Genomic DNA, 23,281 nt, shown 5'->3' with positions numbered 1-23,281 from the left:
CTGTCCCATGTAGAGGGACATGATCTGCTTCCTAACACAGCTAATCTCATGCAGACTGTGTGAAGTCTGGAGCCACAGTGTGAAAGATACGGATGATACTTTGGTCAAGACAAGACCTCTAAATGTAAGATTACACAGAGCGGTTTAAACTTCTGCTGTTTCAGCCAATCTAGAAATAATCTGTCAAGAAAAAGGAAGAAAAAGTTCTTGACTGTTAATGTTTTATGTCGTGCATCTGCTTTTGGTTATTCATGAAAGCTTTTCGAAGCTTTCATGAGTCAGATTACAGACTTTTCAGTCTGTAATCTGAAAGTCTGTGGTTTGCTTCCAGCTTCTTCCTTTTTTCACTGTGGATTAAGATTTAAATCATTTTCTCAGACCGATTTATCTCCACGTCCCTTAAAGCTGCAGGATGTAACTTTAATAAAAAATATTTTTTTACACATTTGTTGAAACTGTCACAATTTGTGAAAAAAATGAACTCCTTTACTTTCTCCCAGTGCTCCCAGTTCTAACTAGAAACAACCAATCAGAGCCAGGAGGCGGGTCTTGTGACGCGGTTCCTCCTCCTTACTGGATCTGTGCTACGCTGCATCTAGGTTAGCCCGTTGCTACAATACAAGCTAATTAGCACAGAATAAACAGAGAAAATACATTTAAAACTGAAGCAAACAAAAGAACAGAAGAAGAGGAGAGGGTAGAAATATGAACTTATTTTACATCTATAGCATATAAGTTCTGTTGAGAATAAATAATCCTTTTATCTCTTTTAGTTAGTTGCTAAGCTAATGCTAGAGGATGACAGGATGCTAGGCGCTAGGTAACGCCCTCTTTGGGGCGTAGCTCAGAGAGATAAAGGGAATGGGAAACTCTTGTGGGACGACATTTTGACTGTTGGCTCTTACAGGAAGCAGGTCAGAATGGACCAGCTGTATTCTGGTATTAATAAATGGAATTCATGAATTCAGCTCACTGACTCTTCTGTAACCTCATAACTCAGCATGGAGAGCAGTTAATACTCCTCAGTTCCTTCTAAATTAATATACAATAAAGCAGTAACATTTGACAACTTCTTAAAATGGCAACATTGATCAGTAGCAACAGCATTTATTTCTCTTATTGATATGCAGTGATGACCGTCTTCTGAAATAACGTTTTCAACTGTTTGAACATTGTTTAAATCATTCCTATGTTAAAAAAAAGAAGTATTTTTATAAAAATTTTATACTGCAACACCACTTGTGCATTTCTGGCTTAGGAAGAAGCACAAATGCTCCAAAGTGCAGCAGAAACATGCTAGCTCTGGGAAACAAACCCCAACAGCAGCTTACAATTGCTGTCAGCTCACCTGCCGTTCAGCTGAATCCGATCGGCCAGTTTGGAGAGCTGGTCGGGAAGCCGGCGCTGCTTGATGACGCCCTCTGGGCTGACGGACACCTCGCACAGGGAGTAGGTTTCCGGCGGCGCCAGGAGGCCGAACTCGTTGACAGTGTGGGTGACGACGTCCTTGGCTGTTGTGTCCTTGCTGATGATGATGTAGCAGCTCTGCTGGTCTGCTTTGAACACGCGGATCACCTGGTCTGGGATGTCTACAGACCGAAGAAACGAGCAATTACACATGAAAATGAATGAGTGAAGCTCCAACAATTATTTGCAAACCCTCACAGTTGTGTTATATATGTAGATTTAACTTAAAGTGTTAAATCTTTATGTTTAAAGTCTGCCTCTTTCCTCTCTTTCTGTCAAAACTGGATAAAAAGCCTCCAGGGGTTTTGGTCTCAACTGGTCGTTTTCTAAGGGTGATTTTATCTACATCATTTTGGTGGGCATGCTCATTTCTAGCCATTTAAAATCTTTTTTTCTTTATTCCATAAATTAGCTAATATGTAAAGTAATTAGATTTATTTAATTAGCTTTAAATATTGATTTATTTTATAATTTTTTAAATAACAGTTGTGTTTGGGATGATTGTTTATTGTAACATCTATGTTGACTCAGAGGGAAGTTCTTCTTTCTTTTCACTGGCAGTGGATTCGGCCCACAGCATTATGATACCTCCACCATGCCTCGCTGCTGGTACTGTGATCTTGTCTCCTCCAAACTTACTTCTTGTCACTGGAGCTAAAAAGGTGAATCTTTTTATCCTCTGAAAATAAAAATGGAAACTTCATAATTCATTTTATTTGTTGTTTTGTTTATTTAATTTGGATATTTAAAATGTCTTCCAGGTCCAGTGTTAAATCGTTATGGATGTTTGAGGATGCACAGTTATGCCATCACTATTATATTACTTGAAAATTAATATATATACTTGAAAAACAACAATATTATCATTTATTTAAATAACTTCTGGGATAATTTATTGTCCAGTAAAATTTATTATTGTGACAGTCCGAGTTAAAACGGCAGCAAAACATGAAAGTCCGATTCAAGAGCTCTTAATCTGAAATAAAGAGGCTTTACCTTTTGGTAAAAAAATAGGATAAAACAGTAATGCTGTTAATCAAAACCTATAAAACTTAACTGTTAGCAATTATTAGCATAGCTACCAAATAGTTCCACACCAGTGTGTGTTTAAAATAGAAATGTGTTGTATTACTGAGGATGCTAAGGTCCAATACTTACAGACAGATAGAGAGCTAGATAAAGACATGGCTGCAGAGGCTGAGTGTTCGGATGACAAAACCTTTATTACCATCATTACAGCAGCAGCACATGAGTGCAAACAAGCTGCCAAAGGCAAAACCAATAACAATACAGTTGGAGTAAAAGCAGATAATCAATCATCCTGCTTGTTTGGGGAGCTGTAAAATTGATCTTTTAGTTTCTCCTGTTTATTTTCAAAGAACAGATAAAGATGGTGTTTCTCTTTTATTTTAGGCTTCCTTTTATTTAGTTTTTTATGCAGCATTGAAGATTATTTTGACACTCAAATCAGAATATAGAGTTTCCTGATAAGAAATTGTCCCAGAACTTATTGTGATAAATGATAATATTGTTGTTTTGATACCATCATAAAGTGATAATAAAGAAAGAACACATTCTCAGAGATCCATAACCTTTAAACTCTAATGAACACTTAACACTGGAACTGGAAGACATTTTAACTGAAAAACAGAAAAAATAAAATAAAATGAATGTAAACAAAACTGTCCAAAAAAAAAAAAAAAGGCTATTTGAGACCAAAACACCAAACTGAAGATTTTTATCATCCAGTTTTTGGTATAAAGAGAGAAAAGCGAAAAGCAATAAATCATTCAAAGAGAAATTATTGAGTTTGTTTTGATTTCATGTCCAGCTACACAAATGTTAAAACGCTGAAATGTTGTAGCAGTCAACCAATATAAAAATGTACTTAATTCCATGCTAAGCTAAGCAGATGCTCTGTCTACACTGATGAAAATTCACTCAGCCTCAGCAGAGTTGAGCTCACTTTCTGACTGATTCACCCAGTAATTATTTGAGCAGCTGGATATTTTATTGGTTGTATAAGAAAAACCTTAAGCCAGGTGGAGACGTCATGTTGATGCTCTGATGAAGCTGCACAGCCAAAACTGAACACCAACACAGAGGGTGCATAAAACAAACTGCATAAACGAGTCAGGACGTAATATTTCAATCCATAAAATGTTTTTTGATACAACAACACAGTCCATAGGTTAGCTCATGTGAAAGCAGCTTGAATTATCTTTTCTCTGACTTCAAATATTCATAATTAAAATTTATTTCAAGGGATGGCACATTTATGTTTTCTTTGTGTAGCTGAATAATTCAGAAGCAATTAATCAGCTTTAACCTCCAGCTCACTTTCATGGGCTGTTCAGGGGAAATAGGACATACTGATATTTTGACATTGGCCCTTTTTCATGCAGATAAATGGCCACTTTGCAGACCATAAGCTCATTAATATCAATAACAAAACATTTACTGTTTGTGACAGATGAATGGCACGGAGTATTTTGCAGCAGTTGGAAAAAGCTGCATGTAAGCTGCATGTGCTCACAGCAGCAGAGGGCAGGTTGTGTGGAAGCTAAACGCTTCGTCTCATTAGCTGTGATGACTTGTGATTAAAGTGTGAAAAGCTCTCAGATAAAAATCCACCTATTATATCCTGTGAAAAGGAGGAGGGATAATTGCATTTAATCCACTGCTGCACACTTGATCTGAATGTTGCTCTCACATCCAGTTAATAAACTTATCCACTGGAGTCACAGAGACTTTTGGACATGGGTTTGTTATGCTGGTTAATGGAAACCTTCTGACAGGATCACCTGCCGTCTTCGTTCGTTGACATTTTTTAAAGTTTTTCCCACTGTGTTTTAGAGCAACAAATAATTTCTATTTGCATAATTTATCATTTTTCTCTTCTCTTTTTACCACAAACAGACATTTTTTTGTGTCAGTGGTGGATGTTATGTTCTTATGGCGTTCTCATTCAAGCATTTTACAGTTGTTTCATGTTAAAGAAGTTAAATATTGTCAGTATCCTGATTTATTTAATTAGCTTTAGATATTGATTTTAATCATTTACCTGAACTATTCTGTTTGTGATTTTCTTTAATAGTTGTGTTTAGGAGGATTATTTATTGGAGTATCCACATGTTGATTCAGGGATTCTGACTCGGATTCACCCCACAGCATTATGCTACCACCACCATGTTTTACTGATGGTACTGTGATCTTGTCACATTTAAACTTCTTGTCATTGTATTTAGATCTGAATTGATTGGTATCTGGTGCTTCTTTCTTGGTACAATCTTCTCAGTCCACTGGAGTGTAAAACTGGTTCATATCACAACAGTATCCAGTTAATTTCAGGCTCGATAGTTTCTGTGTTATTTATTAAAATAATAAAAACGATTCCCTAATCTTGTACAAAATTAGTGGATTCAACAATATAACATCAAACCTTTAAAAAAGCTCTACCAGCCAGTTCTGTTGAGAAAAATGGTCAAACCATTAAACTAACCATTAAACGTTAGAAACCACGTTGTCATGGAGATATCTTTGTAAGAGTTGAGGGTGTACAACATTTTCAATGTCTGACTTATTGATTTTGCACAAAACATAAAAACTCAATAATCTTTACAAGCTGAAAGACGCAGAGATTACAGAAAGTCTGAGGTGTCAAACTATGAGGGAGATTTGGGCCAACAGCAGCAGTAAAGGTATTTAAATACTTACAGTACAATCCAAGGGCTAGGCAAGCAGTAGGGAGAAAGAGAAACCACAGTAAGAACAAATGAAGGCAACAAAATGAGGGAAAGACCCACAGAGCTGCTGCTCTGGTGTTAATCTGACAAGAAACCAGAGATGACTCAACATGTCGGCACTAGAACATCTGTTTAAAATCACAAAACAGCTCAGGAAGAAAGAAACAGAGGAACAGAGAGAAACGGGAAAATAGCTCCACACAGAGTTACACGTTTGAGACGACACAAAAAACCAGGCGAGAGATCAACGCCTGATAGTAGAAGTAGAGCATGAATGGGCGACTAAATCATCCCGCAAAGCAAAAGAGACTCATGCTCTACTTCACAAATACTGACAGACTGTGATGTCTGAAGCAAAGAGTTATGAGCCAGACGAGGAGTCACACGTTGGAGAATGAATGACTGCAACTCAGAGCTTTTGGTTATGAATATGAATAGTTTTTAATCAGAACCATTAACTCTCATCATGTCTCAGAATAATATTAAAGGAGCTTCAGGATGCTACATTAAAGATGTTCAGGATCTGTGTTTATTGATATAAATGTAAAACATACACAAGTATGTAAAAAACAGAACCGCTGGCATTTAAATTTATAGTTAAAAATAATAAGCAATGAATGAATGAGCATGCACATTTAAAATGTGCATGTGCTTTAAATGTGCTTCAATGTGGAAAATCTGGACATTTTAAGACCATAAAATTACATTATTTCATATCTAACCCTTTTTAACATTAAATTCTACTGACCAGGGTTTTTTTAGTCCCATTTTTAGTTTATACTTATTCATTTGGGGTAAATGCAAAAGATTTCCTCATTTAACTTTAGAAAATGCTGCAGGTGCATAAAATAAAAACAAACTGCAGCAAAAACAATCAAAGTGAAACAAAAGGAGGAAATTACAAAATAAAGGATTTACAATAAGGCAAAGTAAATGAAAGAAAAAGGCAAAACGTTTATGATTTTATGCTAATGTGATTAATGCAGGGATGCTCAAATCTGAGGTACATTTTGGGAAAAAAGAAGTTAAACTTTAGTAAAAGGAAGGAGAGCAACAGGAAAGGAGGTGGTAAAAACAGAGATATACAACATCAGAGCTGATATACAGCTAGAGGGATAAATTAAAATCATGGACACTAACAATTTATGTCGCCTTTCTCTTTCTCAGTCTGCTCTCTGACATTCTGTCTGCATCCACATAAATAACAGAACAATGAGTCCCATTAGTTTCTATAATTACAGAGTCGGGAACCTTTGTGACAGGAGCAGATGAAAAACTGGAGGTTAATCCTCGTCCATGAGAAACAGAAACAGTTTGGAAAAACCCCAGTGACTCTTTCCCCCATTAGCCTTTCTGTTCTGGTTATTTGATGGTAAACATGAAACTTGTCAGTTCCTGTATTAGCAGAGAGGAAACAAAGAACAAATGTCTGAAGTTGTGTTGTATAAATATCTCATCAGATGTTTTATGCTGCTTCTGTATGAGAAAGTTAACTTTTTGAACCACTGTCGGCAATAAATTATAATAACATAAATCGTGATACATGTGATCAATATAAATAGGCAAAACGTCCAACAGAATATTCACTGAACTTTGATCCAGAACTGCACAGCATTCTGGGGAATGTAGGCCGAGGACAGACTTTAGCTGCCCAACCTGAAGTCAACCCAAGCTAAGCTAGGCTACTGGAATCAACTAACCCGCCCACTCTTTGGTTACCTAGCAACAACCTGCCAGTTGAAGGTTCCGCCCGACTCTGGTTACCTAGCAACAAGCTGCTTACTAACATGAGCCGCAGCTTAATGAGCGCTTCCTTCCTGCTCAGACATTTTTAGATTTTTTTAAATTTATATTTCTCTTTTCATATCAACACATCTTCAAAAGCATGTCACTAAATAAAACACAAATCTGCCAAAGTTTCTCCTTTTTATGTTACTTTCAAAGTTTCTTTTAGTTTTATTATTAATAAGATTCCAGAGGAAAAGCTCTGAGAGGAACAGTCGGCTCTCAGAAGCAGGATTTAGGTCTCAGTCGCTTCTCCTTTACATTTCACAGAAATGATCTAGGCTTTCTCCTGATGTTCATTTAGTGAGAGCAGAGAAACTAAAATGTTTCTGCAGCTCTTAAACTAAAAAGTGAACATGCTGCAAACAGCATTACAATCCGACACGAGTCAACAGATTTTGACAATATTTCCATGTCATTTTGTCCTGATTGACTTTCTGAAACATGCCAGTTAAATGTCTGCATACAATGATTGTTCAATAAAAAGACCTTTCAACACATTTAAGGTAATTTTTTAACTATCTGGGGTCACAAAAAGCCAAATCATCTTCATGTAGGCCAGTTAGTGTTTTCCCTCAAACTGGATGTACACAAACTTTTTGATTCAGTGAAAAATTGTTTTATTTCTCCTGAAAGAGAAAAAGTGACCACAATCTAATGCATCTGATGTTTCTAGTATGTATTAAAAATGCATATATTTTTGCTTTTTTTAACAAAGCTACACCAGATTTGTTGAAGCAGAAAAGAGAAAATAACTGAACTCCAAGGTAAATGTATGTAATTTGTAATAACATGACCAACACGCCTTCACAGCTTGAACCCAACTGACCTCTACTGACGAAACCCCAGGACAGAAAAACAGAGAAAAGACAGAAAGGATGGAGAGAAGTGCAAAGGTTTCAGGGATAAAGGCTGGTTTTGTCTGCTTAGCAACAGGATCACAACCCAAAACACACGACTGGAAGAACAGCATCAATAACGAGTAAAGATCTTCATCCTACAGAACATCCACAGAAAGTTTCAAACTAAAAACCCGTTTTATCCAAGAGGATATTAAATCTATTTAGCCTGTCTGGATTAAATCCACTAACTACTTTCAACAGGGAAAAGTTGATAAGAAACCAGAGGAAAAATAAAGTTCAGCCATTATGTCCATAACAAGGACTCATTTAATTTGATCTTACTGAACGTCCAAATTTACAATTAAAATTACAGTAATACAATAAGTAATAAATGTTGAAGGATTGAGTAAAAGTATGGACTTATTAAAACCCAACATTTCTCCAGCAGCACATAATTATGATTTTTTGCTATTTATAAGTAATTTAACAACATAAATATGTTCAATTACAATATTCCCATTGGTAAGAGTATTACTAATAGTAACTCTACTACATATTAGTTATAATATTGATGCTAACAATGCTACAATAACAACAACAACATAATATATCAAGACTATTTCTCATATTTAGTGTAAACCATTTTCTTACCCAGTAGTTTGAGTTGTTTTAATTTCACAAAATATTCCAGATTTTCTCACCACAAAAACTTCCTGAGGTTCTGATAATACAGTTTTTAAATTACATTTCCCTTTGATTATAAACTTTTAGGGTTTTGAATATTTTCTGGTAAATGTTAATTTTGTGTTTTATAAAAGATTTACAGTGTTAGTAAATTAGACAAATCAGTAAATAAAAGTTCTAATTTATTGTAACATGAGAAAAATGTCTTGTTAAAGTGAAATAACCTGCCAATGGAACTAGAACTGGGTTGCTAGGCAACGGGCTGGGCTAGGCTGGGGTTGCTAGGCAACGGCACAGATCTCTTTATGAAACAATCTGCCAGCGGAACTAGAAATTTTTTTTTGTCAATATTAAGGAATTATTTATTTCAAATAGGCTCCTATTTCTAACGGAAAAGTTACTTTTAAGTTAGTTTGTCTTCTTTCTAAGATATTTGCTTTAAAATTAGACCATTACTTGGTAAGATTTTGTGTTTTTGCAGTGCATCAGAATGTAATGACTGTTACTGGTGTCTATTCTGACTTTGTATTTGTGTGTTTTTGGGATGTAAAGCGGTTTTACTGCCGGTTCCTCACCGGCGGGGTTGGAGAAGTCGAGTACGCTGGTCGCCGGCTGCAGCAGGTCAGGGCTGCTTGACGACAGGTTTCCAGGAATGGGCATGATGGCGACGCTGTGACGACACTGTTTGGTGCCCACGATGCTGTCATCCTGACTCTGACCCAGGCCGCCATCACTGCGCAGAGGAATCAGAGGAGGCGCGGTGGGATTAGAGGGATGAAATAACAGCAGAGGTGATAAAATTACTCTTTGTTATGAATTTAGAGGAAAGGGGAAAAAGAAGCAGCTTCACCCTGGGAGAATATTAACATATGATTCAATCAAAATGTCCACCGGGGCACAAAGTCAAGAACATTTACAGAGATCATCTTTCTGAGATTATTACATAAAGAAATGGCAACTGAGCAGAAGGATTCATGGGTAGAAAACACAAACTCACAAGACAACAACAGCAAAAAAACTCATTTTAGTTTTACTTTTTTGTTATGCTTTAAGTAGATTTCTGTATTTTTACTCTAAATACGTCATGGATAAACCAGTAAAATAATTTAGTGAGAAGTTAAAGGCAGTCTACACAGATTAGGTTTTAAATCACAAATCTGGTAAGATAAGATTTTACTTTCATAAATTTACTCATTGTCCTGAGAAAAAACAACAGCGACACACTGTTACTGTGAATGCATCATATCAGTGACCATATTTATTTATTAACTGGACAATCAAAGAGGAGAAAATCTTACTGATCATTAGCAATCCCATTTTTTGTTTTTAGGCTTAAAGAAGTTGCTTCAGTTTGGCACAAAAAAAGGTTTAAATAAAGTCCTGGGTTTATTTTTAATCATTAATATTCCTGAACATTTCTTAATGTTTGAACTGATGTATCTTTTTTTGTTGTTGAAAATTTTAGATCTGTCCCAAACGTGGGGCTGGAGTTCAACTTTAGACTACAAGATGAGCGATGAGATGAGATTACAAAAAAAAATTAAAAATTACTAAACATGTTTACAGCAAAAGGCTAAATAAGATCAATTTTAGAGTTTAGCAGATTATTTAAAGTAAATAATGGCAAATAATGCCTGGAAATGCAAAAATATTCTATTTTTAATGTTAATCCAGATCTGGAAATGATTTAACTTTCATATTTAAATAAATGCCTCCAGTTTATAGAAAACAACATCCACATAAAGTCTAGACATGTTTGTAGTGAAGGTGTGTGGAGGAGTTTGTGTCGGAGTTTGGCAGCTTGTTGAGAACATTGACACACATTTGGAGGACGGGGAATTACACAACAAGAGCTCTTCTTACCCAAACAGGCCCCTGAAGCAGCAGAGACACAGACAGGAGAGAGACAACATTTAAAACGCATGAAAGGCAGGAAATTATTTCTAAAAGAACAAGAAACGGAGCTCTGCAGAGGAGAGGAGCTACGGGTCAAAGCCTCATCCTTTATATTCACACCGAACAGCAGAAACAACAAATTACTTTTACCAAACTGTGAAAGAAAAGTAACGACATGTTTGCTGTAATAAACACAGAAAATGTCATAAAGTCACAAAGCTATAAAGATTAGTTTTCTTTGGCTGGTTTTTATTACCGAGCGTCGAATCAATAACACATCAACAGAAAAGCAAATCATTATTATTCTCTGAAAGGATTGAATAAATTACTTCACAATCAGAAGAGCTTAATTAAGAGACATGCTGAATTATTATCTTAATCTTTCCACAAATAACTTTGAGGTAACATTTGCACATAAATCTGAAATTAAACAACAAAATAAGTACTTAACAGAGTCAACTTCCACCACAAAAATAAAACTTTAACAACTCATAATGCCTTAAAAAGTGGAATAATTTTGCTTTTAGTTTAAGCTTCAAGTGTTTTTGTGAAAGCAGACATGTTATTTTTAATTGCTCTCCTTTTAAAATGTTTTTTACGTAACGTATTGTTTGGATATACACCCAGACACAAACGCTATCAGGTTTCCTCTTCATGAAAGGAACCGGTGAATCCTTACCGGCCCCAATAACCTGCTTTACTCCTATTATCTGATCCTGTCCTTTCATCAGACGTCTCGTCCCCTGATGTGGCTTCAGTTGGAACAAAGCAGATGAAAATCCCAGCTCAGCTGATAAAGAGCTGGCAGTGGAGAACCTTTGAAAGCTGAGCTTGGATCAAACCGTCACCCGATGTTTGGTGTGAGACAGAGAACGTCGAGGTTTGATGCAAATGATTCACTTCAGAGCATTCAGTCAGCAGTGAGTGAGTGTGTGTGTGTGTGTGTGTGTGTGTGTGTGTGTGTGTGTGTGTGTGTGTGTTGAGTGAGTTAGCTGCGTAATTAACAGGGTGAGAACAGGATCTGCTGTCTCTGCAGCGCTGCCGCAGCCTGCAGTTAAACGAGGCATGGAGAGAAAATGAAATGATGAAATCAAATCTGGATCGCCACGTTACAGGTGGAAAATCGAATACGGGCTCCATCTGCACAATTTCTCCACGGCTCGTTATGGCTGGTGCTAACGATTACAGGATATTATATACTGACAACACTTTGCTGCTGTTTCACTTAAAACTGTCTGTAAAACACCAACTGCTTTAAAAAACATTCTGAACAGAATAGAAGCAGAATTCAGCTTCTATTCACCACAGATCTGGTGGTGAATAGATCTGTGGTGCCGTAACGTCTTTGAATCCAGAGTAAAAACTCATCTGGTTGGAAATGATTTAGAGACATAATAAATGAAACACTAACCAACATTGTGATGTGAAATGATGTGAAATATTTCAATCGTTTTTTTACTTATACCAGCAGGAAAAACATGAAAAAGTAAAAACTTTGATTTTTGATCATGTTGTCAGAGGATAAAGTTCAACATTTAGCATCCTGACACAAATCCTACCACGTTAAGTCATGTTTTTCAGAAAATTGGTCGTTAGCACTAAATTGTAGCTTCTTTGTGTTTCTAATGTGGATTAGAGAAAACCTTATTTATGTTTCCCACTGATTCCTGCCCAGTGTTACCTGAACGGTTTGGGCGGTAGGATGCTGAAGCGCGTTTTCTCCAGCATCCTCCTGATCTTGTTGCGTCCCCCCGACACGGTGTTGGCTTTCATCTTCCGGGTGCTTTTGCTGTCCGTGGGGAACTCGATGTCTCCGGAAAAGTCGGCGATGGAGAAACGGTTGCCTTTCTTCTCCTGGATCTTAGGAATGTGAGGGCCACCGTTTTTCTTTTCGTGCATGATCCTGCTCAGCAGCTCTTTGAACACTGGAGAGTCGGAGCAAAACGAAGAGTAGATATCGGTTACAGTGCTTCTGAACTTCTTAATCTATCAGCTTTATACATCTGGAGCAGGGATGTCAATCTCATTTCTATGTTATACATCGAGATTATGAAGTGTCCTTAAAGGGCCGGTTGTGGTAAAATGTACTGATGACAAACCGAACTTTGACTTCTTTCTCTCAGAATCTGGACGGTTTTTACCCTGGAATTTTGATCTCTGATCTTAGAAAATAAAAATTTGAATAATTCAGGAAAATTTTGAAATAAAAGTAAAACTTCAGATTTTTTTTCAGTGATCCTAATCTTCTTCCATTGATAATTGATTTCACCTGATTGATAAAATATTATTCCAGCATCAAGGTTTTATTCACGCCTCCCTTTGGGCCACATAAAACTTTACGGAAAAGATTGAAGACAACTAGATGTGGAGTACAATAGGAGTTGGTAACCACCAAGTTAAACCATTAAGTTATATTTTACTAAGCACTATCGGTAGTTTGTGGTAAAGTAAGAACCCAGCTCTACTGACCAAAGATGTTGGTTTTAACGGTGAGGGAAAGGTGTGTGTTATTTCTCAGGATGTCCACGGCTTTGGACAAGGCGATGTTCTCAAAGTTCTGACCATTAACCTCCATGATCTGCAACACAACAGATTGAAAATAGATTTGATAATGTAAATGTAACATCGTCACATTTGATAACTTTTCATTATATTTTCTGCTTCCATGACGGGTCAGAGGTCAACTATGAAAACCACTCTGACTCTGCTCCTTTGTCATGACTCCCCTGATAGTTACAGAGCCTGCTGTAATTATGAATAATAATCCAGATAAACAATCATCTGTACGTCTACATCCTTTTCTGTTCTGAGCTGGTTAAAAGTAAAACTTGTAGGAATTTGATCACAATAAAAACAATCAAAGCTGCATATTTAAATGTTTATGTCATTGCGCCGCCTCACCTGATCCCCCCGCTTCAGTCCGGTCTCTGCCGCTTTGCTTCCTTCTTCCACCGACTCCACAAAGACGCCGAATCCTCTCTCGCTGCCTCCTTGCACGCTGAAATGCAGCTGCGACTCCCTGGACGCCTTCTGCAGCGTGATCTGCCTCCACTTCGCCTTGGCTGCGCAGGCAATGTTCAGCAACCTCAGATGACCCTTCATTTTCTGCCACAGAGAAAGAGAGAAAACGGAATTATAATCTGAAAAGCAAAATGGAGCAGAACTTTGGGTCATTGTTCTTATTTGCTCTTACTGATGTTTCTAGATGTTTCTCAAATTCCTCCAGGAAGCGGGTCATGGCCGAGTCGCCCTCAAAGTCGTTGAAGTGGTTGTTGACCCAAAGCAGCACTATTCTCGTCACCTGAGAGAGAAAACAGACGTTTCATTTAACCTTAAGAGTTTCTCTAATGCTCTGTGTCCCTGTTGGTTTATTTAAAAACCTCAAGCTATTTGTATAGTTTGACAAGAAACGTGTTAAGAGCTCCAGCAGAGTATTTATAGCGCAGAGTGAAAGTCTCTACGTCTCCAGAGCTTCACGTTGGTCGCATCAGATAAACACTGGATGATTTCAAAACCCTACAAGAAGAAGTAAGAGAAGGAAGGACAGATGGAAGGTGGCAGGAGACAAAGGAGGAAAGAAAAACAGATACGACAAGGAAAAACTGAAAGACGGAAAGTTACAGAAAGGAAAAGAAGATAACAAGAAATGAAAGAAGACCAGAAGAATAAAATAAATACATTATAAAAGAAACAAGGGAGGATGCAAGGAAGGAAGATGGAATGAATAAAGAAAAGGAAATAAAAGAAGGACACAAAGAAGGAAGGATGGAAGAATAAATAGGGAATAAAGTCAGGAAGTACAAAAGTTTTTCCCCAAATTAATTTTTTGTTTTCCATACTTCACATTTGGAAAACAGACTTTGAAGGACCAGAAGCAGCAAAGATAAACAGATATAGATCCATCACAGATTTATTCTCTGAAAAAAGAACAGCAACAAAAGAAAAACAACAGCTGAGTTATTGGATGATCATCACATAAAACATAAAACTGTATTTTAATTCATAATTAGAGAAAAAACACTAAAAAACAAACATTTCTGCTACATTTGTGGGTCTTTTCCTGCTGTTTTCACATTCTGCTCCTGGATCCAGTTTGTTGATTTCCAGGCTGGATGTCAAAGTTACGACTATTGACAGAACAACACTAACAACAATAACCCCAGGTTAAAAACCAAACCCAAATCCAGGCAGGAGCCAATCAGCAGCTGGCTCTCAGACGGCTGAGCTGGCTGGACCTGCATCGATCTGCAGGTAAACAGCTGCCATCCACAAACATGACAACATAAGACAGTTTCATTTTAGGCCAGGGATGCCCACAGTGTGGCCCCGGGAGCCATTTGTGGCCCTGAAATTACTTTGTTTGGCCCCTGAAATGACTTTGGCCCCTGAAATGACTTTGTTTGGCCCCTGACTGCAGGTCAAGAATGCTAAAAATTGGGCTCCATAGTAGAAGACAATTGATGACCCCAAAATCTTTTAAATTTTTTTTTCTTTTACAGTTTGAACACAATCCTTGACAGACTAAAATATTCAGTTGGAAATTTTGAGATTTTAATGATGAAAATCACAATAATTCATATAAGTAACTAAAAATATCATCAGGCAAAACTCCAAATTAAACTTATGAAACTTTAACGGAAAATTACTCAAATGCTCCTAAGAGTACATTTATTAAAAAAGTTAGTCAAGTAATTGTAATTGCATAAAAGTAACTAGTTACCACCCAACTCTGGTGGTTGAACTCTGTGTTCAGTTGAGCCGTTATTTGTATGCAGACTCCCTTTGAAGGAAGCTTTTGCTTTTCTTTAACCTTCAACCAAACACAGTTTTAGTTAACCGCCGCCCTAAAACAGACATTTTTGAACAAAAAAGTCCCAACTGACCGTGTCCCGGAAGCAGTCCACCTGGAACCAGTCCAGCAGTTTCCTGCCAACGTCCATGGGACTGGACAGGAAGGTCCTGTAGGTTAGCAGGAAGTCCTCGATGTAGGTGGGGTCCACCACCGACGGCTCCTCCACCAGGTGCATGATCAGACGCTCTGGAGTTCCCTAGAAACCCACAGAAAGCTTCATTAACGTCCAACACAGAGGACATGCATTCAGGATGTTTAGTCACTAAAATCAAACCCAAATCCAGTCTGACTGACCTGAACAGAACCTGAAAGCACCGACTCTCCTGGATTGAATAAGATTTAAACCAAACTTCCAAAAAATCTTTAAGAAACTATGCATTTCTTTGTACTATAGGGCCATAATAGGAAAACTAAAAATTACAAGAATATAGTTTCAATAATTAGAAAAATGAGAATGATTTCAAGAATAAGGTCATATGAGAAAGAAGTTGAAATAAAACAAGAATAAAGTCAAAATAATATGAGAATAAAGTCATAAGATGATGACTTTATGAATATTTTAAGGAAAGATTGCAACAATTATAAAAGGACAAAATATTTACACACTAAAATCATGTAGTTACACAAATTTAACATGGAAAAAAACAGAAGATCAAACCAAACATTTTGGTCTAGCTTCTAGTTCAAAAGTCTTACTACACTTCAAATAAAAACATTACTTACAGACAGCTTTTAACCAAGATTTAGGAGTTTGTTTTGAATAAATGGAAAAGTTCCAGTTCCATTGGCAGATTATTTCACTTATAAGCCGGGAAAAATGTCTTGTTATAAGTGAAATAATCTGCCAAAGGAACTAGAACTGGGTTGCTAGGTAACGGTCTGGACTTGGCTGGTGTTGCTAGGTAACGGTCTGGACTTGGCTGGGGTTGCTAGGTAACGGTCTGGGCTTGGCTGGGGTTGCTAGGTAACAGTCTGGGCTTGGCTGGGGTTGCTAGGTAACGGCACAGGTCTCTTTCTGACAGAATCTACAAAGAGAACTAAAACCTTTTCACCAATATTAAGGAATTATTAAATTCTAACACCTCAGATTTCTTGTTGAAAAGATATTTATACTAGAAACCAGACCAAAATTCTTGGTAATATTTAGTATTTTTGCAGTGAATATATGATGTTAACATTAATCATGAAAATGACAAGACCAACTCTGGGTGGCGCCGTCAGCCACTCATAATCTAAAGAACCAGGCAGATGAAGTCTATCTAAGGGTAAATCCACATAACACCTGAGCATTACTGATCCTGGTTGGTGTAAAACTTCAATGTCAAGCGGCGATGTACAACATTCAAGACACGTCTGCTCTTCCTGTTTCACCAAGTTTGTTAACCTCCCCTCAGCGGCGGACTCTGCAGGAAACGATTTGTCCGACTGGGGAACAGAAACTAGAAGACGCAACTGCTTTGTGTCGGTCAAAAAAAAAGAACAAAGTTAGGAAAGACAAGCGGAAATGCTAACACTTGTGAATTGACTCATCCCCAGTGGATGTGATTTAGAGCCAGCTGCTTTCCTCGGGTAAGGCAGCAGAGAGAATCGTTCAGGCCCATTAGCTGATCGATACCTGGCAACCTCTGGAGCCGTGGCGATGGGATCAAAGGGCTTCAGGAAGCTGACAAGAAAATACTCCGGCAAACAATAAACTGCTAGCAACCATAATGATCAACAACGAACACAGAGCAGATGTATTGTATGTTTTTTTACGAGCCATGAGTGAATGAAGTCAAATTATACGAGAGTTCACGTCCTTATTAAAGAGTTTGAGTCAAAATGGAGGTTAAATAGAACTTGGTTTTGACTTTTTTATATTAAAAAAAACAGCCCTTTCTGACTGTCTTCCATATTGTGTCCACATGGAAAAACAGAATATTTCTCCAAAAGTGATGAGAATAATCACTGAAAGTGTGCCAGAGAGTCTGCCAAGACGCCGACAGCAACTCTGACAGATTGCTAAAAGATTGTGGCAACAAGCATCTGCATTCAGCATATTTCTGGACTAAAGAAAGACAAATTGGTTTTCTTCTCAAAAAATATCCAGATCCAAGAATCTCCCAAAACCGTGTATGGGAATGAAAAAAACCTAACTTAAACTTTTGTACCAGAATTCAACATGATATACAAGACGCAAAAAACCCAAACAAACAAAACAAAAACAACTTTCTGGCATTTAAACATGAGTCTGCAGAGTTTTTGACAGCAAAAAATGTAACCATTCTTTCAGGAGACATTTGAGCACCACAAAAAAACAACAACAACAAAAAAAAGAGCCTAACAAATATTTTGTTCTAGTTTCTAGTTCACATATCTGAGTCCATTTGAAATAAGAAAAACTAACTTAGACATATATTTAAAGCAAATTTAGGAACTTGTCAGGATGAATGATAAAGTTCCAGTTTTATTGGAAAATTATTTCACTTGTAAAATGCGAAAAATATCATAAGTGAAATAAAGCCAATGGATCTAGAATTAGGTTGCCAGGCAACGGGCTGGGCATGGCTGGGGTTGCTAGGTAACAGCACAGTTATGTGAAAAAGTCTGCCAATGGATGTAGAACGTTTCCATCAATATTAAGGAAATATTGACTTAAATAATCCCAATGTTTGGATGAAACGTTACGTGTCAGTTTGTTTTGTTTTATTTCAGGTGTCTTTAGATATTTACACTAGAAATTAGACCAAACTAATTAACACGACTTCAACATATTTTTACTGAAGTAAAAGTAAAAGTAGCTGTGATAGAAATTCTCAAAATAAGAGTAAAAAGTGTCTGGTAAAAAGTCGACTCAAATACGGAGTAACTGACCAAATTATTTAATATTCCAAAACTACATAATCAGACAGACCCAAATATAAACTCAAGTGGAAATTTTGGTAGTTTAAGGACCAAAATGATAATAATTGAAATAAGATACTAAAAATAACGAAAACGTTTCCAAATCGATTTCTTTCAATAAAACACTGTCAGAAACTGCCGGTGTGTGTGTGAGTCTGGTAAATGTTGGTTAAAATATGTTTATTTTTCATTCAGTGGGTAAAAAATCCAGACATTTTACTCAAGTTAGAGTAGAAAACTAAAAAATAAAACACTCCTAAAAGTACATTTTTTCAAAAAGTTACTCAATGTGACTGTAACCATGTAACTGTGCCACAAACCTTGATGACGATGTGTCCCTTCCTGGTGCCGCTGCGGTCCAGCTCGCGGTGCTCCTTCACCATCACGATCTCCCCCTCCTCCTCCACCTTGTGCGTGTTTTTCTCCACGTGGTTGAGGATCCGCCAGTAATCCTCCTGGGCGATGCAGACGAACTGGTCGAGGACGACATGCGGACAGCGGGTGAACTTGTAGTAGAGCAGAAGATTGCTCTGCACCACATTCGGATACTCAAAAAACAGCAAAGTGGACGCATGAGAGCTGGCAAAGTGAGGCATGGGAGGATCGCACAGACAGAGGAAGGAAATGTCCAACAGCGGAAAGCTCTCGCTGAAATAAAACTGTACTGGGAGGAGAGGAGGAACAAAATCATCTCAGCTATTTGAACAAGAATTCGCTAAGACATGACCTGCTCCTCTAGTCTAACTCATCAGTTTCTGCATTTGTCTCACTGACGTCTACCTCTGCAACTTCCTGTTTATGTGTGGTAAGGAAACGATACATGCCGCAGAGGAACTAGTCGGTGTGGACAAAGGGACCTTCTGTGACTTTTCACATCGCCATTATATTAAGAACGACATTATATTAAGAATGTGCTTTTTCTTTTAGAGATGTTCACTCTAACAAAGAAACTGTTGTTCCTGGGATTCTGTTGAGAAGGAAAAGTTTATATAAACAACAAGCAGGAGGAGAAAAGACTGAGCTACAGAGACAGATATGAACTCTATGCAGAAAAGCAGAAAAGAAATCAAATCAACTTTAGCATTTCTGCTCTATGACACACATTTTACTTTACAGGCTAAAGAAAAGCAGGACTAAGATTAAAAGATTCAGGAGCAATAAAAATAAATACTGTACAGAAATGACTTATTTTTGTGTACAAAAGAGGAAGTGTCAATCATAGAATCAGTCTTTTTTTACTAGAGCCAGTTCAGGCTTTTACTAATGTCAGAAAAATGATAAATTATAAGAAAAGAATCATAAAGTTCATTCAAACTTATAATAAAACTTTTAGGAAGGAGCTAAAAATCCTTAAAATATTAAAGCTTGCCAATCAGTCAGAGTTAATCTGTTTAATTATTTAACTACTGTTTTACACTTTATGAAGCTATTACAGCAAAGAGTAAAAACACCAGCCATTCTGCACTTTAAAAAATAAACTGTTTAGTGAGTTAGGATAGTTGTTAACCTCTAGTTCTGTATTTTTACAAATGTGTTACTTTTGTAGCAGTAATACCACAAATAATTGCGTTGATTTGCAGCAAGACATATTTAACAGTCAAAATGATCTTTCTTGTGAGTAAGTAAAAGTGTTTTCTTTCAGTCAGCTAACAGGCAGTGCACAGAATTATATAAGGGAGGGGCAATGCTGTGTTAATCTTTACTGTATAAATGCTTATAAGCAATATGCAGCTAACATATTACTTCTAATATGTTCCCTTCAGAACATAGCTAACATAAAACTGTTTTCTTTGGCTCATTTGGTTCAAATAGTGTGAAAAGTTCCACCAATTATGCAATTAAATAATTTAAATAAAACAAGGAAAAGGGGAAACATTCAGTTTTTCATAATTTGATGATTTGCTTGTCCAATTCTTTTAAACTGTTGATCAAATATTAAATTAATGTACTATTACTGGCTATTATAAAATAGATCAACAGTAATACTAAAAGTGCTGCAGAAAAAAGAGGAATTCATCTCTCCACCCTGAATAAATCCACTGACTCTGTTTGTTCTGTATTACCTGGCAGTCATCTCCTTTGGTGCGAACTTCTCCGTTCATGTACTGCTTATCCAGTGAGGGCGAGATGCCAAAGCTGTTCCCCATACAAAGAGTCTCTGTTCGGCTTTCTGCATGGCTGATCTCCACGGCTCCATTCAAGATCACATACCAGTGGTCGAGCTGCAGACAGACCAACAGCAGCAGCAAATTATTCTGTGACTCCAGCAGCTAATCCCATAAAATGGGTCATAATTGCTTCTTAGCACTGCTTTCTCAGGTGTTTAACAATACAGACAAGTTGCTGTTTACAACCGGAAATTTCGCACATGGACATAACGGCGGAGGACAAAAAGATGATTATTATCCGTAGCTGCCCCAGAACAACTCAGTCCAGAAAATTTAACCTGGAGATTAGGTATTATTAATTTAGGTATTATTAATTTAGGTATCATTAATTTAGTGCAGTGCGCCACAGCAAGGCTGGAAATGATGCAGAAGAACTGTTTAAGAACTGAAAACCACTCATATTCTTCTGTTTTCGTCGCTCTCAGTGTTGACTATGCTACACACAGACCTGTTGCCATAGCAACTGGCAATAATATATATATATATATATATATATATAAACAAAACACACCCAAATGTTTCCCACATGCAGAACAGAACATTCAGTCAGTTCGGTAGATTAGTTAATTTAAACACTAATGATGATCTGTCAGAGTTGGTGATTAGGTCAGCTTTTATTTTTATGTTATAACTGAACTAAAAAACAGCAAATCCTGCAGCACATCTACAAGTTGAGGTTGTCAAAGTCAAGTTAGCATAACCGACCTACTTCCCTCTCCCTTCCTACTTTTTCAAATGAAAACTTTTTCCTAACCTTGAAATCTAGTTGTCAAAGTGTTGACAATTACTAGCAAAGCACTGTTTCGTTTTTCTTCTATATATGACGTGCATATTTAAAATTTAGCGCATTATGTTGACAACTGAACAGCTAAAACCAAAGCTAGTCATTGTTAGCTAGCAGCTTTTTGCTCTGCAGCAAAAATCTTGCTGTGCAACGTGTCTATGAACATTAGTGCATACAGGGCTGGATGTTGGTCTGTATCACTGTATCTATTTGTTGCCAAATTTGAAATGAACTTGTAGAATATTTGGGTACTAGCTCGTTGTGTTTTTGAGTTATGTCTCCAGCGGTTGCTTTTTAAATAGAAACTGCTTTGCTTCGCTCAGGAAGGAGGGCGAACGAACCCTGGGCTCCCTCTGCAGCCACCACTGATATTTCTGAGTGCTTCTCTCTTCGGTTTCTATTTCTGTCGCTTTACCTGCTGCCCCTCTTGTTTCTCTGAGGCGAAGAAAAGGAAATAGTTGAAGCAATCAACCACATGTAGAAATATGTAGCACACAAAAGTTAACTAGCGACTCTGCTGTGCTATTTTTGATTTACTTAATGAATATGTGCAGAAATAATTAGCAACCATGACATCACAAGTGAAAAATGAAGCTATTTTTATTTTTTTTGTTCCTCTCAAGCAAGTCCCTACTCTTTTCTCCTCTACTAAACCACTTCAGCCTTTTTATTGTCCTTTCGCTCTCACTCAGCCAAGTCATTTTGGCTTCTGAGTGGAGCCAAGTGCCTCTCTTTGACATTCACCATGTGAATCCAGAGACGCTGTGGAGGAGCGCTGCCCATCAATCGACCTGACGGAGACAGCAGGGAGGCACACAGACAAACACACGGCTGTTCAAATACATGTTTTCAGAGAGTCTCTAAGTTTTACCAGTGGTGAGATCAATCCCTGTCTTCCTGATCTCAGAAATTGTCGATTTGATATCAATTTTCAGTCAGTTTTATTGCTGCTGTGTGGAAGAAAACAGTCAGAATGGATTTCTTGTCTCCCAGACATGTAACTTAATTAATTTGCTGTGTAGCAGCTCAAGAGACTGGCAGTGCTAACATGCTGCAGTGGCTCTGCACATGCTCCTTCAAACCCTCACTTACTGCTTTCATCTAAAATATAAATCTAAAATATATCTAAAATAAATTATATTACAGTTTATATCAAACGAGTATTATTGAGAGAAAACAAAAGTTTTTCAACACAAATTGCACAAAAGGTGTGTAGCATCCAGCATTTTTCATGCAAAATGTCAAATGCATTATTCATATCAATATTAACATGGCCAATCCACATGCAAGTTTCCCAGAGGGAATGCTGGGAAAGTTTTGTTTCTACCGGCAGATTTATTTCAGATGAAGCTGCCTGATTCTGCTAATGTCAAAAAAATAACAAATTCTCAATTGTGGCGTCTAAAACTTCTTCTGTCAAGTTTCTCTTGTCAAGAAAATAGATGTGATTGTTTTTAATATGCAGGAAGGGGAATCACACGGGAAGCTACATTGATATCTGTTTGAATATGTCCTGTATGATTCATTTAGCTGTGGAAGAAAATGTTCCTGACTTTTTGTGGGTGAATCTGTTTGTTTCTGAAAAGCAGAAATCCATAAACTCTTTGCATGCGAGAAATCCCAAAGGATAGTTTGAGTTAAAAAAAAAACTCAAGTTTTTTGTGTCTTGCTTGACCTTTTGACATAGAAATTGTGTGAAATGAGAAAGTGAAATCATTCCTACCTCTTGTTTGTTGTGCAGGATGACCGTGCCAGATTGCTCCACCACCTCAAACACCATGACGCTGCACAAGTCTCGCCGTACAGACATGGTCATGTTGGCGAACGCAGGCAGCTGGTGCAAAAACTCCAGCAGTTGTTCTGTTTGTCAAAGAGACGATAACTTTGTCAGAAGAGAATCTCTTAAAGCTTCTCTTTCTGCAAAATCTGACAGTAAAACAACAGAAATATAGATATAATGAAAACATCACTGCAGTAAAAACACAAAATCTTACCAAGTGGTTTTGGTCTAGTTTCTAGTGAAATATATTAGTACTTTTGAAATAAGGCAAAATTAACTCACAAGTTTTCAGAAAGAATTATGAGCTTGTTTTATGTTAAACTTCTTTAATTGGCAGGTGATTCCACCTGTAACAAGACATTTCCCCCATATTTATAATCTCAACTTTTTCATT

The 23,281-nt window shown here is 37.2% G+C and overlaps 1 protein-coding gene across 8 annotated transcripts in view; it reads right to left on the bottom strand.

Annotated features, from left to right (window-relative positions):
• LOC122844678 (rap guanine nucleotide exchange factor 6-like) overlaps positions 1-23,281 on the bottom strand; it is a 129,722-nt gene that overhangs the window by 21,817 nt on the left and 84,624 nt on the right. For 6 of the 8 annotated variants that reach the window (XM_044140372.1, XM_044140373.1, XM_044140377.1 and 3 more), the window contains 11 exons: positions 22,831-22,967; positions 20,219-20,377; positions 18,476-18,628; positions 15,304-15,468; positions 13,614-13,721; positions 13,322-13,525; positions 12,890-12,998; positions 12,102-12,345; positions 9,100-9,257; positions 5,185-5,199; positions 1,349-1,589 (listed from right to left, as the gene is read on the bottom strand). In XM_044140372.1, coding sequence (XP_043996307.1) covers positions 1,349-1,589; positions 5,185-5,199; positions 9,100-9,257; positions 12,102-12,345; positions 12,890-12,998; positions 13,322-13,525; positions 13,614-13,721; positions 15,304-15,468; positions 18,476-18,628; positions 20,219-20,377; positions 22,831-22,967 — 1,693 coding nt within the window. The remainder of the gene's footprint in view (positions 1-1,348; positions 1,590-5,184; positions 5,200-9,099; positions 9,258-12,101; positions 12,346-12,889; positions 12,999-13,321; positions 13,526-13,613; positions 13,722-15,303; positions 15,469-18,475; positions 18,629-20,218; positions 20,378-22,830; positions 22,968-23,281) is intronic. The other 2 variants (XM_044140374.1, XM_044140376.1) reach the window with 1 other exon arrangement.

The sequence above is a fragment of the Gambusia affinis genome, linkage group LG15 (assembly GCF_019740435.1).
Source record: "Gambusia affinis linkage group LG15, SWU_Gaff_1.0, whole genome shotgun sequence".
Lineage (NCBI taxonomy): Eukaryota > Metazoa > Chordata > Actinopteri > Cyprinodontiformes > Poeciliidae > Gambusia > Gambusia affinis.
Note: the sequence above shows the minus strand (reverse complement) of the source record. Positions and strands in the feature narration are given on the sequence as shown.